The 18,534-nt window shown below is 35.0% G+C and overlaps 3 protein-coding genes across 3 annotated transcripts; 1 reads left to right on the top strand and 2 right to left on the bottom strand.

Annotated features, from left to right (window-relative positions):
* The first annotated feature begins 894 nt into the window (after window positions 1-894).
* On the top strand, window positions 895-6,896 carry LOC110694649 (kinesin-like protein KIN-10C). The gene is made up of 18 exons (XM_021871812.1): window positions 895-1,394; window positions 1,929-2,094; window positions 2,192-2,392; window positions 2,494-2,683; window positions 2,830-3,035; window positions 3,144-3,442; window positions 3,540-3,582; window positions 3,904-3,957; window positions 4,040-4,093; window positions 4,195-4,251; window positions 4,485-4,544; window positions 4,825-4,903; window positions 4,998-5,308; window positions 5,440-5,486; window positions 6,231-6,252; window positions 6,344-6,412; window positions 6,504-6,542; window positions 6,680-6,896. Exons 1-18 carry the CDS (start codon window positions 1,213-1,215, stop codon window positions 6,719-6,721), a joined length of 2,121 nt encoding a protein of 706 aa, XP_021727504.1. The 5' UTR covers window positions 895-1,212; the 3' UTR covers window positions 6,722-6,896.
* A 171-nt stretch (window positions 6,897-7,067) lies between these two features.
* LOC110694650 (uncharacterized protein At3g49055-like) lies at window positions 7,068-9,786 on the bottom strand. Its single transcript, XM_021871813.1, has 5 exons — window positions 8,201-9,786; window positions 7,955-8,031; window positions 7,718-7,829; window positions 7,511-7,627; window positions 7,068-7,428 (listed from the first exon to the last, which is right to left on the bottom strand). Exons 1-5 carry the CDS (start codon window positions 9,428-9,430, stop codon window positions 7,078-7,080), a joined length of 1,887 nt encoding a protein of 628 aa, XP_021727505.1. The 5' UTR covers window positions 9,431-9,786; the 3' UTR covers window positions 7,068-7,077.
* A 466-nt stretch (window positions 9,787-10,252) lies between these two features.
* On the bottom strand, window positions 10,253-18,489 carry LOC110694648 (probable metal-nicotianamine transporter YSL6). Its single transcript, XM_021871811.1, has 7 exons — window positions 17,707-18,489; window positions 15,266-15,438; window positions 14,641-14,738; window positions 13,887-14,024; window positions 12,354-12,543; window positions 11,895-12,024; window positions 10,253-11,624 (listed from the first exon to the last, which is right to left on the bottom strand). The coding sequence occupies exons 1-7, from the start codon at window positions 18,059-18,061 to the stop codon at window positions 10,684-10,686; spliced, it is 2,025 nt and encodes a 674-aa protein (XP_021727503.1). The 5' UTR covers window positions 18,062-18,489; the 3' UTR covers window positions 10,253-10,683.
* Between the last annotated feature and the right edge of the window lie 45 nt (window positions 18,490-18,534).

The raw sequence follows: 18,534 nt of genomic DNA, 5'->3' as shown, positions 1-18,534 counted from the left end.
TTGGTGGATAAAAATCCCCTAATCAACATTCACTTTGCACTTAGCCCTTAGCCCTTGGATGCACTTGAGAGAGTTATTGATGTTCGCAAGGGGATATTATTCTCTCTTAAGAGACTATTGTTTGAGAGGACACCTACTGATTCGATTGCTCAAAACTCTTAAAGTGAAATCAATTATCACGTCTTTGATTGAAATTATTGTAACAGACGCAAGAAAGATAAACGAATGTAGAGATTAGAGAACACAAATTTTCATTGTTCACTCTGAAATGTGTCTAGAGAAAGTGTTGTAGTAAACCATTCAAGTAAGCTTTTGAAATGTTAAAGAAAAAGATTTCATATCAAATGCCCCAAAAGAAAGTAAAGAAGTATGGAGTATGAATTTAAGCTTCTTTCGTTAAAAACTCCTTAGAGTTAGTCGTAGAGATGACAATGGATCGGATCTGAGCTGAATCTGGCGATGAGATTCAGACCCAAACTCGAATTTTTGGAGGTGGATTCAGATTTGACTAAGATCTATTGGGTCTAAATAAATTAGACCCGGATCCACTAGGTCTAGCGGGTTTCGAGTTTAAAATGGGTCATAAATGAGTCTAACTATGATTTTTTTTTTTAAAATCACTTATATAATTTATCTATTATAATTATCCTACTACTTGAATTTTAAAAAAATTCATTTAAAAATCTTGGTAGGTACATATATAAAAAGATACACTAAAAACAAGACTACTATTTGAAGACTTAGTAGGTATTGTTTTTTTTTTAATCGGATTATTTAAGTTCTTTAGATTACTTACAACTTATTTTAAGTTTTTACCACTATTTTTTCCGGAAAAAAAAAGTCTTTTACTATTTTAAATATGTGTGGGTCTATGGGTCAGTTCTGGCTCTGAACCCGACCAAATGCCAAATATGGCTTAAAGGTTTGCCAAACCGAATGACTCATTGCTCAAACACAACATCGTCCTAGTAAGTCGCTTAGGGTCTTCAAAAGCTTGCAGTGTACGATTCAAATAACATCAGAGGAGCGCTACGCCAAAATTCATCAATTTTCAATTACAACGGCTACTTCTTCACTCTTATCAATTCTGTTTAAAATATTCGCCTTTTTCTCCCCTTTTCTTAACCCCTTCAAATCCACTCAACAATTTGTATTTCTCTCACTATTCTGAACCAATTTTCTGTCAATTTCATTCAGCAAAAAAAAAAAAAAATGGGTTCAAACCCAGTTAGTAAAGTCAGAATAATTGCTCGAATTAGGGCTCAATCGAACAAAGATGCTGATAATGTTGATAGGATTTCAGTTTCCAAGCCTTGGATTTTGGTTTTGAGGCCCAACCCGAATTCACACCCAAGTAGAGTAAAAATATCTTTTGGGTCAGATCAAATTTCTAGGTCAATTTCTCAATTTCTTGTCAGTTTAATTCTTGATTTTTCTCTGATTTGAATTGTCTTGGCTGGTGGTTTTCTGAAGTGTTGTGATCATTGGTGCTTGTTAGTATGATTTTTTTAGTTTGCTGCTCAATTTGTGTTTTTGTTGCTCGAATTTTCTGATTCATATACTTCTGTGTAGTAATAAAGAAATACGGAGTACTATTTTATGATGTCCGGAAAATTAATGTAATGTAACTTATATAGTAATGGTTTTTTTAGGATGATGGCAAGTCCAATTATTGTCTATCATATTGAAAGATTGGAACATTAGATGTACTGTAGAATTTATTTGATTATTTTCCTTATGAATTTAGTTTCAATGGATGGCTAAGTGATTTGTTTTGTTGTTGGCTGTTATTGGGTTTAATCTTTTTGCTGAATTTAGTCTACCCAATTTTTGTGTAAATATGCAGAATATATATGCATAATTATTGTAGTTGCTTAGGACTTGGTTAATGTAGTTTAGTTATTGATTAACTTTTGGGGATTGGACAGTGGTAAGCAGAGTTGTGAAATAGATGACTGTTATGAGCAAGATGTGGGCAATGAGGAGATTTTTATCAAAGAGATTAAACCCTTAATCTCTGGATTGTTTGGAGGTCAGAATAGCACGGTTTTCGCTTATGGACCACGAGAAAGTGGCAAGACTTACACCATTCAGGTTTGGGTTATTACTTATTAGTGCTGTCAGTTAGTTTGGAAATCTTTGAAAGCGAAATTCTGATGTGTTTGATTTTTTTTGCTTGTTATGTGTGTAGGGATATGAGGAAGAAATGGGATTGGCAGTGCTTGCCGTGGATGCAATTTTGCCTCTAGCAGAAGAGCAAGGAAAAATTGTCACCATTTCTGTATTTGAGGTGTACCAGGACCGAGTTTCGGACATGTTAGACACCAAAAGACCGGAGATTGCAATATTTGAGGATGGACATGGCAAGATCCGACTCAAGGGACTATCTAAGGTAAAGTTTGAGAAGGCTACATTATTGGTGTTGAATGTTAAATGTCCACTTTTTTTACACTCTTGGTTACAATGTTGTATGTTTTCTTCATCCCTTTTCAGGTTAAGGTGAATTCTGCATCAGAATTTCAAAGGTTGTATTTGCAGGCAGCAAATGCTCGCAAAGAATTGCAGAAGACGACTGAGCCTCCTCATCGATACCATATAGGCTGCATTGTCCATGTTGTGTCACCTCAAACTGAGAAATCATGTGCTCAACTGGTGGGCAAGATCAGTTTTGTCGATTTGGCAAGTATGTTCTTCTACTCAATGTTTTGTTCATTTTCATAATATTCGATGTCTATGTTTTTTTTTTTTTTTTTTTTTTTTTTTTTTTTTTTTTTTTTTTTGTTTAAATTAATTTAACTGAATGTTGTATGATCATTTTAATTCAATCAGGCTATGAAGATTCTAGAAGAAAGAGTATTGATGGCTTTAACTTGACCGAAGCAACAAGGATAAACAAATCCCTCTACACTGTGCACAATGTTCTATATGCCCTGAATGCAAAAGATGCCCGTGTACCTTACAGAGAAAGTAAGTTGACTCGGATGTTGCAGGATTCCCTTGGGGGCACAAGTAAGATTTTGATGATTTCTTGCATGGTAAGTTTCTTTAAATCCATGGCTTGCACTTTCTCTGAGCTGGCTACAGTGCTAAACTGAACCTTAACGTTGCAGTGAACTGATGAATGGTGATAATGTTTTCTGCAGAATCCCTCTCTTTGCCTGGAAACTGTTCAAACAATCAGCTTGGCCTCTCGATCATGCATGGCAGGCTTTTTGGCTTGTTTAGACCCTGGAAAGAGCAGTAAAATTGTTACCAAGACAAGCGGGATGTCGTCTCCACAAGTAATGAAATCAGCTTCCAAATTTAATACGAGATCAAATATGGTGTCTCCTAAAGTTAAGAAACCCATGAGCGCTTCAGTTTTGGGGAAAAAAACAGCTGGGTCAAAATTGCACATGTCTATGAAGAAGGACAAAGATGTATCATTTGAAGTGAAAGGAAGGTCTGTGATTAAGATTATTACATTGTGTATATTATCTGATACTGATGATTGGTAAGCTTGAATGCTAATATGTGGATGTACTGTTATGGATGTTCAGGAAATTGTTTGATGATACTATTCAATTGAAGAAGTCAAAACTGGTACGGCTTTCTTCCATCTGGTCTGCAGTCATTTTCATTTCTGAATCTTTCAAAAGAACATTTTCAGATTACAGTATATCTCCAAGTATTAGCGAAAAAGTCCATTTTCTTCCTCATAAGGAGTACTTAATTATAAATATTATTCACTAAGTACTAAATGTTGATTGAGTATAAAATTAACGTGTTAGTAAACAGACCTCTCATAATGCTGTGTGCATTATTCCTATAGATGCTGTTAAGTGAGTGACTAGAAGCATTGAGCACTTATTCCTCAATGTTTCGTTGTATCTCTTGAAATATTAATGTTATTTCCCAATGCAGGGAAACATATGCCCTGAAAGTGCTTCTGCCATGGAATCTTCATCACAAAGAGAGGTAGATATCCATATCCTTAGACATTATGCAAGAAAATATTTGTCTATTAAAATTGTGCAAGTAATCGGGTTCTTTTATGCAGACAAGTCTCTCCCTAGCAAGTGTGGCAGTATCCAATTCTTCTACTCAGCAAGAGGTAGGTCTATGAAGATGTTTGTTGACAGTCTAAATCATACCATCAGCTCTCCATGACAGAAAATAGGAATTAGTTTAAAATTTGAATACTTCCCTTTTCAGGAGCAATTTGCATCGAGTGCTATAGATTTGGATTCTTCTCAGCTTCCTTTTGAAGAGGTGATTCATTCTGTCCTTCTGACCAAGCCTTTTCTATTAGACTATTTTTGAGCATCTTAATAAGAGCCATTTATCATTAAATGATGTTAGTAAGATATTCTAGTTGAAATCACTTAAAGGTTAAACTTTGTTTAAAAGATGAGTCTTTGAGCAACTACCAAAGACCCACAGTTAGCTTCTTAATAAAGAACAGTGGACTTCTTTCTATCTAAATTGAGTACTTTGCCTTTCAGGGGAAAGGTATATTGATAGCATCTTCTGACATGGATTCTTCCCGGCTTCCTTCTGAAAAGGTAGTGCATTCATTCTTTCACTCCTGTCAACCCAATTACACAATATAATTTGTAAGTTTCAAGGAAGAAAGCTATTCTTACAAGAAACGTGTCAGCAACTTCAACTTAAAGATTTGAGATCTTTTACCATTTTCAAAGATGTGATGATTTTTAGCATAATTGCTGTAATCTGTAGAAGCATCTGAATGAACTTAGTCATTTAGGAAGCAATACATTCTTTTTGCTACTTTTACATAAGGATGTTTATCGTAACAACATTTAATGTTTCCTTGTATTTTAGGATGCGCTGCAAATTGTGAACATTGCCCCTACGACTCCTTTTACAGATCAAACACCCCCAACAGGATATTTTCTTGAAGGTGTATCTCATGGAAATTTACAACACCTTGAATTTATTATTATTATTAAATTTTTTTAAAATAATTTTTTTAACTCGTTCATTTGTGAATGTAGACAAGGAAAACAAGAGCTCTTTACCTAATGACGGGCCATCACCACCACTGAGTGCAAGGATACAAGAGCTCAGAAACAACTTAAACTCGCTTTGTTTTTCTACAGATGCAAACTTGAAGATGGCTTTGGAAAGCTTGGAGCCTGAGACTCCAAAATATTTACATAGAGTGGAGGCCGATGACAAGCATGCCATTCTTGAAAAGTCAGAATTCAAAACTCCAATTGCTGACAAAAATGCTAAAGAAAATTATGAACTTACTACTATAGAAAGCCCTTGGGAAAGTTTCCACATGCGCAGTTCTAGAGCAAAGGTTAGTGTTTCTCTGCCTAATGTTGTCGATCTTGATCTTGTTGTTCTGTACTTCCTTTCTCTCCCTAATGTTACTTTTTTTTTTTTCTTTTTTTTTTTAAGGGAACTAATGTTACTTATTTAATTTTGTAGGATTCTCTTGTTCAAGAATATTTGAAGTTTTTCAACACTGCAAGCAAGTAAGTTCAACCTTTTTGATTTGGTCATAATGCAGTATTCGTTAAGGCCTGTGTTGCATGGCTACTTGACCTGGTTTTAATCAATACTTGAACACTCAATCTAGGTGAATTATATTATGCAATCATTTTTGAATATATACAGATCATATCTAGACTCTGGAAATGTGTTCAATTTATAACCAAAGATATTCTTTGTTTTGGGGGGATAAAATCAAGTAATTTTTTTTCTCCTTTGAGTAGACATCTCCTTGACAAGAAGCATCTCTATTATTGATTCTTGCTTTCTTGTTTTATTTCCCCCATTTTCAGAAAATTTGTTTTCATAAATCAACACATTGTTAGCTAAAGTGACAAACATCTATCTGAATTCAGGGTAGATTGTAGTTTGCCCCCCCTCAATGTTGGGGAAATCTCTTCACTAGCCCGCACTAACAGCCTTGACATCAGATCACCATGCTGAGCATATTGAATTCAGACCAATTTCTTGATACCCTGTTTAAGATCCAAAGCAATGTAGCCAATTATCTTATAAGGATTTTTATGTAGTAAATATCAAATGCCTGTCGCGTAAAATAAATTTCAAAAGGAGTGATAAGGGATACTGCTGTCAGGCCAATCGTAGCAGTGTCTTTTTTACCCTTACAACTTCAATTTGTTAAAAGATTTTATCTTCCTATCCATCTTACTTATGTTATATTCTTTTCTTCTTGCCCCTTTTTTTTTTTTATTTTTTCAAAAAAACAGGGAGGAGCTAAAAGGACTAAAGGTTAGTTTTATATTTTGTGTAGCAATAAATCCAAATCCTTCTGCTTTATGCTGAGGAATCTTAGATTTTCTATTCTTTCCAATTTAAACAGGGAATTGGAGAAAAAAGGGCTACAAACATTATTGAAATGCGAGAGGAATCACCAGAACCCTTCAAGCAGGTAAGAAAAATTGTTAGGGATGATTTACTAGGGATTCAGTAGTCTATTTTATGTTACAAATGGTTTGATTTTTGAAATAATGAACTTGCAGCTTGATGATTTAAAAGAAATTGGCCTTTCAAAAAAGCAGGTAAAACATTCAACAATTTTTGTTCCAAATTCCCATTATTATTTTTTTCTTTCGTCATATTATTGAAATAAAATCAGTTAAGAGTGTAATGTTTATGTTGTGTCTAACTTGAGCTACAATTCATTTTGTTTCTTTAGATCAAGATAATGATGAAGGATGCAGTTGGAGAGCTTTTATAGGAGCTAAGTTTAAAATTTTTAATGTATCAGCAACACCATGTTGCTATTTATCAGCAGAAATTTATGTATCAGTGTTCTAAAACTATGTTATCCAAGTGTTGGTAGTCAACCTTTGTATAATAAACATAAAAGTATGCAATATTAATGTGTTAGCTACAAATTCTCAAGTACATTCAACATTTTACACCAATTGTGCAAAAATAGTTTCTATGTACTTCAATTTTATTCAGCATAAATGTTCACCAGTTCAATAATGAGCATATTTACCAAAGGATCACTCGAAGATGAATATAAACAACCAAAGTCAGAAAGAAGACAACAACATGTAAAGAGGAAGAAGCTCCTTATGTGTAATTTTAAATTCTTTGATGAAGGGCTTGCATTTCCGGAAGCATATGTTTTATATCCAAATTCCGAACCCTAGTATTAGTAGCTGCAGGGTAAAGAGCTTGCCATGGCCAACATATACGTCTCAACCTGCGTCTGTTATTCTTATGTCTGCTTTCATCTTCTTCCACTTGTCTTGTCAGTTCTTCAATCCTCTCTCGAAATATTGCTGCCCTATTGACAGCCAATTGAAGAGACTTCTCTGCAGCTGACTGTGCTACCATTGCAGCAACAGCTACTTCTTCCTTTAACTTTAACTTCTTGTTTGACACTTGCAAAGCAGTTCTTGTCTTCTCTAACTCTTGTTTCAAAATAGCAACCTAGTATGAAAGCTGTTAGTTTTCTGCGCTGAGATTCAATAAATTTAAATGCAAATAAAATCCAAAACTTATCAGGTTTTACCACTTTGTTATGCTCCTGAGCAACATGTTTTCCAGCTTCTACTTCCAATTCACAGGCTTCTCTCCACCTCTCAATCTCCTCTTCCGTTGCTTTTATTTCAACGAGGAGCTCCTCAACCTTAAAATCATAGAAAAATTGAAAGTCAGGAACCAAAGTAATAAATCTTTGGTCCATAAATAATCCATGAAAACGAAATTTACGAAGTACATTTTTAGTCAGATTTCTCTCTCTTTCTTCCAACTCTTTGATGTAAACAATTTGTTCAGTGATTTTTTGAGCTTGTTTCTCTGTTAAACTTTGTAACCGCTCAGTGTCAGACCTGTTTTGAACACCAAAAAAAAGGGAATTAGGATAGTGCTACAATATTGACAACAAAGATGCAAAGAACTTCCAGGGCAAAGGTAACTAAATCATTAAAACTCAAGAAATTCATGATAGTAATACCTGGAATCCTCCAAATCTCTCCATAATTGAGTAATTTCGAGTCGAAGGCCCTTCATGAGTTTCTCCACAGTTGAGGCCTAACCAAGGGATTGCAGACATATTATATGAAGTACTTGCTTCAGAGTACAGTGCTAAACATAACATTCAGTTGTAAAGATCTAAGCAATCAATATATTGAATAATGTACTGTATATCAAAACAACTAAAAGCAAACAGAACACTATTGTAATGGAGAGCTGTATGTACCAAACTCACAACTTCCTCTTCACATTCACTGCTAACATCAGACATTATACAATCTGAAGCTTGATCAGCTATTTTCTTTTGATCCTCATGTTGCTCATTGGAAGCGCCTCCTATTATAAATCCAAACCCAACTCTTTGCAGCCCCCTCTCAGCAAACTGCAACAAGGGAACTCTCCTTTGTTCATTGTTACCCTTCAACTTGCTAAGACTCTTCTCTACTGCTTCCTTCTCAACCAACGCAATACGAAGCAAGGCATTAACGTCTCGATTCTCTTCAGTTAGACTCATCACACTCCTTTCTAATGCCCTCTTCTCTTTATTCACCTTCTCTAGATGAGCATTCATTTTTTCTTCAACCCTTTTAGCAATCCTTGATACAAATTCCAATTTCGCGTACATCAACACTTCCAATTTCTCCTCAACATTCAACACTTGCTCTTTAATACCATGGCATTCACTATGATCAACCCACATTCTTTCCACTTCTTTATGATCTAGACACTCATCAACTCTCATCAAACACTTTGTAATAAAGTCAAGAACATCCAAGTTTCTCAACAAATTCTCCTCAAACTCTTTAGTCCTCTTCTTATAATCTTCAACTTCATTCAAAAAATCCTTAATATCTCCATAATCTTCCATTCTATCCTCAACCCTTTTCGCCAACCTCGAAACAAAATCCAACTCCCCCAACAAACCATCCATTGATCTCTTACAATCTATCATCAATCTTCTCTCGAAAATCGACACATTTTCCTCCAATCCTTTCCCATCAAAACAATCATTTACCTTGATCAAACACTCTTTGATCAAGCCTAAAACCTCGAATCCCCTCGAAAAATTCACCTCAAACTCCTCATTCTTCCCCTTTAAAACTTCAAAATCCTTCAATAACCCCACTTTTTCACTCAAACCAAAATCAAGTTTCCTCACTAACTCCTCCCTTTCTCTCATACCCTCATAAATTTCCACCTCTAAACATTCTTTCTCCCTAAACCCATCTTTAATCCTCCTTAACAACTCCTCTTCCCTCTCCCTAACCTTCGCCTCGACCCCGAAAAACTCTGTCTTTAGGCAATCTCTCTCGATTGTGAGCTCCTCAATGATCACAGCAAACTCAATATTCTTCTTCTGAGCATCCTTTAGCTGCTGTTGTAGATTTACTATATTGCCCTCTTCGTCTTCGAGAAGGGTGATTTGGTCCTTAATTCGGGCTTCTGGAGTATCCATGGTTTTAGTTTGGGGAAAAAGATGAGAATGTTAGAGATTTTCGTGGTATAGTGCATGCTGTGAGAAGGTTAGTTAGAGACAATGCTAACTACCAGTCCAACTTCCTACTAAAACCAGAGGGAAATCCTTATTTCTGTTCTCTTCTCTTTTTTTTTCTTCTTTTTTCTTTTTTCTTTTTTTTTTTAATCTTTTTTTTTTCCTGAAATTATTATATTATTTTGATGAATAATACGATGTATTTAATTTTTTTTTTGAAACAAAAATGCCACCCCAACACTTCCCTCTGTTTTATACTCCATCTGTCTTTAAACACTTGCTTCATTTCTCCATGTGCGGAGTTTTAGGAGAAATTGGAGAAAGTAATAAAATAGGGAGGTAGTGGGGTAGGTAGAAGAATATAAAATTATAAAAAGCGAAAGTAGTGGAAAGAATTGGAAGAGAGAGAATATGAAACTAATAAAATATGGTTTATGTTGGGTCCACTAGTTGAGAGAAATGAATTAAATATTGTAAAAACTTTCCAAATAAGAAAATGGAGCAAGTATATAAAAACGGTCGAAAATGAAAAGTGGAGCAAGTATTTAAAAATGGAGGGAGTGCTAATTCATGCAATAATTTGATGTACACACTTTGTCAATACTTAAATTTTGATTATTACTAGCTTTAATTATTTGTTAATATGTAGTACACTTATTTAAAAAATTGGTAGTATGAAAATACAAGTCATGTATAATTTAACAACATACTATACAAGTATATAGTAATTTTTTACACACTACAAAGCATTGTACAACATTGGTTAGTTTTAGTGTACGAATAATATAAAAAGTCAAATTATTACACTTAATTTAAAACAAAGGAGTAGTAACAGCGCTTTTGTTTAGACAAACAATTGTCTCTAAGCAAGTAAGCATGCAATTGTACACAAATATTGACAACATTAACTTATCGTGCACATTGTAATTTGTAAATAATCTTAAAAGGTAGACTAGCTTGGGGGGCTCTTTCTTAATAGAATAGAATTTTCTATTCAAAGTCTAAACAAACAACCATTTAAAGTCTTTAGAACTTTTCTTTTTTTCCCGGGCTTTATCCATCCTAGAATGCATATACACAGCAAAAACTTGAATAGACACTAGATAAAGATCACAGCTACAATAAATGTACTGTTTTTTCCACAGTGGAATACGGAGTATTTACAAATCAGCTTGGAAGGAGGAAATTCAAGGAAGGGTACAGAACTACAGATAAACTCATGTTCCACTGCTAGCAGTTGGTCCGAAGTACATGCAGATTGGGGGGTTAATCCTGAGAATGGAGAGGATGGCAGAAGGTATTGTCCATATTCCGTCACCGCATATTAGACCTGAAGCGACAGCTCCAGCAAAATCCTCAGAACCCTGGCGATTTATCTTCTCCCACACAAATAGTATGACAGTCCCAACGAACATATCAATTGCAAAGTATGCTCCAATATAGAATGGGACAGCCATTGCCATTGGAACTGGAATAAATCTCGAAACTTTGGAAGGTGTAATATCCTTCAGGAGGTTTATGACAAGTGCAGCAACAAAAAACCCACATGAAAGAGCTAGACAGTGCTCAGGCAGCTCTGAGAAGCCCTCTACACCTAAAATTGCCATTTCTCTGAATATTACAGCATATGGTGCTTTATAAGGACCAGTTGGTGAGCCAATGTCAAAAGCAGTCCAATACATCCAGTATGTTAAAGGGGCAAGTATGCAACCCATAGCAGTTCCAATCAGCTGGCTCACAAACATAGATTTGGCCGAAGAAAGGGTGAGGTATCCAGTTTTAAAATCTTGCATAAGATCAGCAGCTGTTGAAACAATTGACATCATCACTCCACAAGCTGCTAACCCAGCTATGACACCACCATTGGATCCAACTATGGAAGCAAACATGAAAAGACCAATTTTCCCATATGTTGAAGCTAGACTCCAATCAGTAAGCCCTGTTCCATAAGAGTTGCAGAAAGCAAGAGCAGGTGCAACTATATATGAGCAGAGAACTAGATACCACTTGAGTGGTGGAAATATCATTGGCACTGTTGCAGTGGATATTGCAGCAAGGCCCACATATCCTGCCCCAGCAAACCAGGAAGGAATCCGGTCTTTCAAAAATACCTCATCCCTTCGCTTTTGCTCAAGATGCAATTTGGAATCCTCTGAGCCTGAAAAATCAAGTGCTAAAAATATAAGGATCATTAGTTAAGACAACTGTCAAACAGTAATTTTTCTTCTGGCCTGTCAAGGAGCTTATGTTGTACAATTATTCAATGAAATAAAAAATCTAAAGATTATTCTGAAGATTTCTGGTCATGGAATGAATTTAATTTCTTTATTCAAATTAGAATAAAAATGCCTAGAATTCCATTAGCAGTTCTCATAGGCTCATAGCAGGCTCATCAAATGACCTCGAAATGTATAAATAGACAACTAACCAGGTAACTCTTGCATGATAGGAAGCTTCTCTTTGCTTCTACTGTTGCTTAATTCCTTTACAGTAATAGAAATTATCTTGATTAAGTTGTAGAGACCATCACCGAGAATGAGGGCTATTGCAATGAATACCTGGATACATCACAAGTATGAAGTTTTCTCTTACAATTGGAAAATACCATATTAAGAAATGAATCAAGTACTATGTATTACTGCGTAGCCTCCATGCCCAGAGAGCAGAAACCAATATTGTAATATGCGAGTGTAAAGCAGCATGTATCACCATAACGAAAGATAAAAAAAACAAAATGGATATATCTAACAGCATCAATGTTGGGGCAGTCATGAGGACAATATCTGATATTGTATTGAGTCCGTTCGTTAGCAGATTATCAATCTTTTGGCATAATTCTATATCCATATTTTACAGAATTTATTTTAACCAGCTAGAGTCACAATACCTTATATCCATAAAGTCCTTTGAAGTCATTGCTCTCGAGATTGGCAGGATACCAATCTCCGGCATGTGTTGAGATATAGGGCCATAGGAACCCCCATGAAATAATTGCGCCGAATAGTACAGAGCAATTTACTATGTGCGGACAGATAAGCCCACATCCCACATAAGTTGGACTAAAATCAAAGTAAAATCTGCATATATATAAAAAGCAAATAAGTATGTTAGGCATGACAAAAGCATGAGAAAAAAATTTCTAAATTTCTAAATCACACGAACTTTCTTTAGCAATATAGATTAATACATGAATTACTAAAAACACCCTTTATGCGCGGGATAGGTAGAAGTGTAGAAATTACACATTAGTGTTTCTAGTATCAAAGGCTGACAAGTGAGCAAAGAGAACTAAAATAAGCTCTCATGGAGCAGAGACCATATAAGGTGCTGGTTGTTGTAGGGTTGTTGTTAGAGATCAAAGCCAGCAGGTTCTTCACTTGCAAACACCACTATGATAGGCCAAGAATCAGGTTCATAGGGTCCAAAAGAAATGGAGGTTAAAGAAAGCTGCCAAAAAAAAAGAGGAAAAAAAGGCTTGCCAGTCAAGATAAGGCAATCGTCGAAGAAAGTTCCTAATTCACTTTTAACCTCACATTACTCACATAGCTACTTTCTTATTTAATAACACTGTTCGTATTAAGCTTCTGCAAAGTGAGCAGCACCCAGTTGTCCCTATCTCAAGAACAAGGCTTATATGGATGGATTGTTCTTAGCCCGATACTTGTAAGAAAGTTTTCATTTAATCTTTCACCATCAGCTCAGGGGAATAACGAAGTTCCATCCTGTTCTTTCCTTACTTCTGGGTCATTTTGTGCACTATATGCAACGGCACCATATATACTTAGTCACTAGATTAAGTACTAGCTCCATTCTTCATTCCTCAAAACTCAGTAACTATCACTGTAACAAACTTTCTAAAGCCATATTACTCGTTACTCCGGGTATTAAGTCACTTGTAAACCTCTTTAAGAATACATTTCAGGGTTAGGCAACAAACTTTTTTCAGTCGGGATACAGAAAATGTTTATAAAACCACTGAGATTACAGTATACTAAGTTTATAGTCTTTTGCAGAATCTCATGCAATTATCTGCCGGCTTTCAAGGGTATAGTCAGAGCACCAAATTTATAACATACGGAAAACAAAGTCATTATACACTACTAATAAATAAAAAAATTGTCATTCATCTTCATGCCTATCACATCCCTCCATGAGTCCATCAGCCACTCGTCCATATATTCATGTGGCTGATATTACAAGGAATTAACAATCCTAAATTGAGCTTGTTGTGCCTTTACAAGTCCTAGTTCAACCTCATTTTAATTACTCTACATATAACTCAATTATTGCAAGGCTTAACCTAATCTGGCAGTAGAGCTAGACAATATTAAACAACAGGAACTTCAACATTCATATAAAATACTGTATAGTTGCAAGCAGGAAAGATTTATAACAGAAACAGATGGTCAAAGAAGCTTACGTATTCTTGAATAGTGTTAAGCCAAGAGTGGGAAAATTATCAAACCCACATGAGTCACCAATACCACTGAAAAACCACTTAAAGCAACTCCAGATTAGACTAATGCTTAAATACTTCCCAAGACATTTTACTTGTTTCCTGCAAATGAAGAAATTATACACATTAAAAGAAAGGACCAAATGAACTCATATATGAGAATAAAGAGGCAATATCCCTTTTCAAAAGGATATATTAGCAGAACTGTATATTCAATTCCTCCTTGGTGTTCTTGAGTAGTTGCTACCACAAATAGTACAAACAAAGACCATATGTTGTGCTATTGATTGTATTGTAGCCTAACTAATGTTAAGAATAATGAAACAACATAATTCAGTCAAACATGGGTATAAGGATTTAACCTAACATATGAGTGATTATATAAGAAGATTTCTACATACAACGTATAACTTAATTATGACAAGCTTCAAGTACAATATGTTTCCTGGTGACATAGGTAAGAGACGACCACACCTTATGCAACAAAAGAAACATAGCTTAAAATAATTTAAAGCGCTCTGCCTGTGAAGCAATGGGACAAGTAAAAATCTAAGATCAAACAACTTATATTAAGAAAATATGACTGTTTGGCTAGTACACCTTCAAGATATAACCTTTTGCCTGGTATTCATGAGACTTTAGATTTATGAAACTAGCTCCACAATTAATTTCTTTGCTTCCAACATTTGGATGTATAATGTCTACTAGTATTACTTACCCTGCAAGCACAGCTCCAGTTGTTGTGTGAAAACTGTTAATCAACATAGCTGTGGCTGTCCCACTTGGGTATGTGAGCTTATAATCCATCACCATGACCTTGATAACCAGATAAAACACTATTATTCAATAGCAGGAAAAAAAAAGGCTAAATTATACTAAATCTCCTAAAATCCTTGTATCTTTTAACAATTTTACTAAATTTCCTCATGCCCCTAAAGAAGATCCCATCCCAGACGGAGTAAGGGAAGTCTAATGTACACAGCCTGACTTCTGCAATAACAAAGAAGCTACAAAGAAGTTTCAAGTTCACCCTTGATTAAATGTGTAGTGCTTGTGTGCTTCTCTCTCTGTACCAATTTAATTGCTAAACTTTCCTATTATTATTGCACCTTATGATATGTACTACTCATACACAGGCTTAAAGATTGGGTTAAGGGACAGAGTGGATAGTATGTGACCGTGTGCTGCAATGTAATAAAGCCTCGAGCAACCCATAAAGCAAATCAGATATTCTTGTCAAAAAGAGAAATTTCACTGCTTAATCAACAACAAAGTATATCACTCTTTTACTTACATGTTATATCCACGTTTAAAGTCAACATCCAATGTGTAAATGAACATACCTTTCGAAGTGGGACAAGACTAAAAAGTCCCAAGAAGCTAACGACAAACAAAAAACCCATCATCCACCACAAACCAGGGTTTATCACATCTTCTGCTCGATTACCCGGATAATCAGGGCCAATAAGATTGTAAGTTTTCTCATCCATAGCTATCAAATATGAACCAAAACCACCTGAGCAAATTCAAATTCAAACAGACTTTAGAAACACAAATAATCTAGTTCATAAACAAGAATTAAGAAGGGGGAAACTCAGTGGAAAATCTTGATGAAACAATGTAAAAGTATTATGGAGTAAATAATAAGAGCCGAAAACACATGTAGCCATGAAGATCAAGAGTAACAGAAAAACAGCATCTATTCAGTATTCATCAATAAAGAGAAGAGTTAACAAACAATAAAGCACATATTCTTGGATAGAAAGAGCATTATCACAACACAAAGTGATTAGGTTAGAATGACTGGTATTCCCAATTCATTGCCAGTTAATTCAAAAAAGTTCTACCGGCATTCAGACCCATGCGCTCAATGACAGACAAAGCTCATGATGGTTGGTTTAAAAAAGATACCAATTAAGTCAGATTAGAAGCTATTTGGACTCATTTGAACAAGAATTTGAGCTATTTTTCGGATTTTGATTCCCTTTTAAAAGATATTTTCTTTTTAAGTCGCTAAATATTGTGGGTTGGACTCATGTAAGAAGGGATAACAGCCCGTCACCTTGCAAATTTAGTGCCTTTTGGTGTTATAAACAATGTTGGGTAAACCAATGTCTGTCAGAGGTGGCCCCATAATTACTCATGGACAAGTTTGTCTATATGAAGCACTAAAGTTTTCCCTCAAAAGAAAATGAGAAAAGACTCTTCAATCCTGATATTAAGTGCCAAATTAATTTTCAGGAAATTACATATAAAGTTCTCAAAAATCTCTCTATGAAATTAAGTTATACATTTACTCAATTGCCTTTTCAATGATTAATAATATGGATTGGCGCATGTTTACACACGAGAATATATTTAATGAATGGAAAAGTGATCTAGCCACATGGGTACTCTTAGTATCAAGGTCAAAAGTTAATTTAAAACATCGTTTCAGGATGAAGGGATTTCACAATAATGCCTTGTAATTTGTGGAATTCACAATCCTCAAGGATAGTCCAATTTACTAGCATCTCCATCAACCCCATTAGCTAAATTCAACATTCACAACCACCATATTAGAAAACATCAACACCAGCTACAGTCACCAAGAAATTCTTTCAATCAACAACTAAGCATAATTTACCTTTCTCTAAGTTCCATAAATCCCTTCACAACAAAGGTCTTCCTGCCTCCCAAAGCCTAACTCAAAGCCATATAACACCTTACATCCAGCATCACTTGGTTCACAATACAATGGTACACACTTTATAAACATAGTGGTCAATTTATACAAATATATGAAGGATTATTCTGACAACTGAGCAAATGGTATAACATGCAAAAGAAGCAAAAGGGTTACAGGGGATCACAGGGAAAGGAGATTTGATGAGACTAACATTTTTTCATGGTGGAGCTAACATAAGAATAGGCTGTTGGCTACAGTGAGATTGAGTGCAGTGCAGGCTTGTAAGTTAAATTGAGCAATATGATTTGCAAACTTAAGATCCAATAAGTACCATTAAATAAATCGAGTCTTTAATTACTTCACGTTATTAGGATACTTACTATAAGAACCTATCACTATGCAGGCCTACATAGTTATGTATATGAATATTAGATAGGTAAAGGAGAAGATGGGCACTATTGCAGATTAATTCATTGAGCATTAGCAAAATCTAAAAACTTAAAATTACTTCACAAAAATCATGTTGTAATATAAAAAGATGTTTTCCATCAAAATGCAATTTGTCCAGAGCAAAAAAGGTAGCTTTTTTCCCAGAAAAACTTCACATTTTCTGCAAATTCTCTAGACTCAATTAATGAATCGATCAATCTCGCTTGAGCTTACAAGTTAAACTACCTTAATTCTGTCATACCTCACACCAAGAAATTCGAACACAGCCGACTTACCAGCAACGAGAAATCAAACAAATACAAGACCCCAACGTTAGCCCCTGTTCCATTGCTGATTACAGTGAATCAAACAACTATCACAGAGGTAATTCTACAAAGTCAATGTTCCTGTCAATCTAAATTCAATATCAAAGTTTTTCATTGTTCCCAACTAACCCATCATCATCATCTACCAGTAAAAAATACATGCAAAATTAGTCAACTAATTAGACCAATCACTATTTCTCAAAATCAAATCAAGAGCTACATTAAAGTAACAACAACCAAAATTTACCAAAATGAAAACCCATCAAAACAAACATAAAATCAAATCAAATCAAAGAATACAGAATCATAAACTACAAAATTAGTCAAAAAAAAAAAAAAAAAACGGGGGGCAGAAATTTACCACTAAAAGCAAGGCCATAACAAGCAACAACACAAGTCTGAATGACAGTATTTTCCTGACGAGTAAAGGGCTTGACAGAAAACCCCAATTGATTAAGCACACTAGTCCATGATTTCACAAAGAAGAACCCTAATAACCCAGCAGCAACATTGAGAGAAGGGATAATTCCAACAGTCAAATTTAATTTGTGGGTAATTATACAAAAAAGAGTACCCAATAAAGCACTCACTACTAATCCCCTTATAGTAATTTGATCTTGCCATTCAGGAATTATCTCTTCAACTGGGTTTGTTTCATTGATTTTTCCCTCTAATTCTTCGATTAATGGCTCTGTAATCTCTACCTCTGTCCCCATTTTCTGGGATTTTTCTCTCCAATATTTGGTAATTGATCTGGGTTAAGGAAGAAGAAGGGTTGTTGTTGAAAAGTTGGAGGAAGATGAATGTGACAAGCTAAGTTGAGGAGAGAGAAAGCAGATAGTTGTGATTAAAATATAGGGATTATTCTGGTAACCAGATACTCCGTAGTTTGTAATTCCAATAAAAGTTTTTACGTCACGCCATTCTGGATTACTGGATATTGATGGGGGTGGAGAAACTCCTGCAAACCGCAGTTTTTACCAAATCAAGCGGTGTGAAAATGCACAACTATAGCTAGGCAGGGAAGAGCCAATTATAAGCCCGACATAACACAACATAAGACGATTGGCATTAGAAGTCTATAACAATGACTAGTTTTTTTTTTTCATTTTTGTTACTTGGTACAAAATAATTGACACATTTTAAATTTTTTAATTTATTTTTATAATTATAAATAAAATTATTACTG

The sequence above is a fragment of the Chenopodium quinoa genome, unplaced genomic scaffold (assembly GCF_001683475.1).
Source record: "Chenopodium quinoa cultivar QQ74 unplaced genomic scaffold, ASM168347v1, whole genome shotgun sequence".
NCBI classification, from domain to species: domain Eukaryota; kingdom Viridiplantae; phylum Streptophyta; class Magnoliopsida; order Caryophyllales; family Amaranthaceae; genus Chenopodium; species Chenopodium quinoa.
The sequence above is the reverse complement of the archived record's forward strand: the minus strand, read 5'-3'. Positions and strand labels throughout refer to the sequence as shown.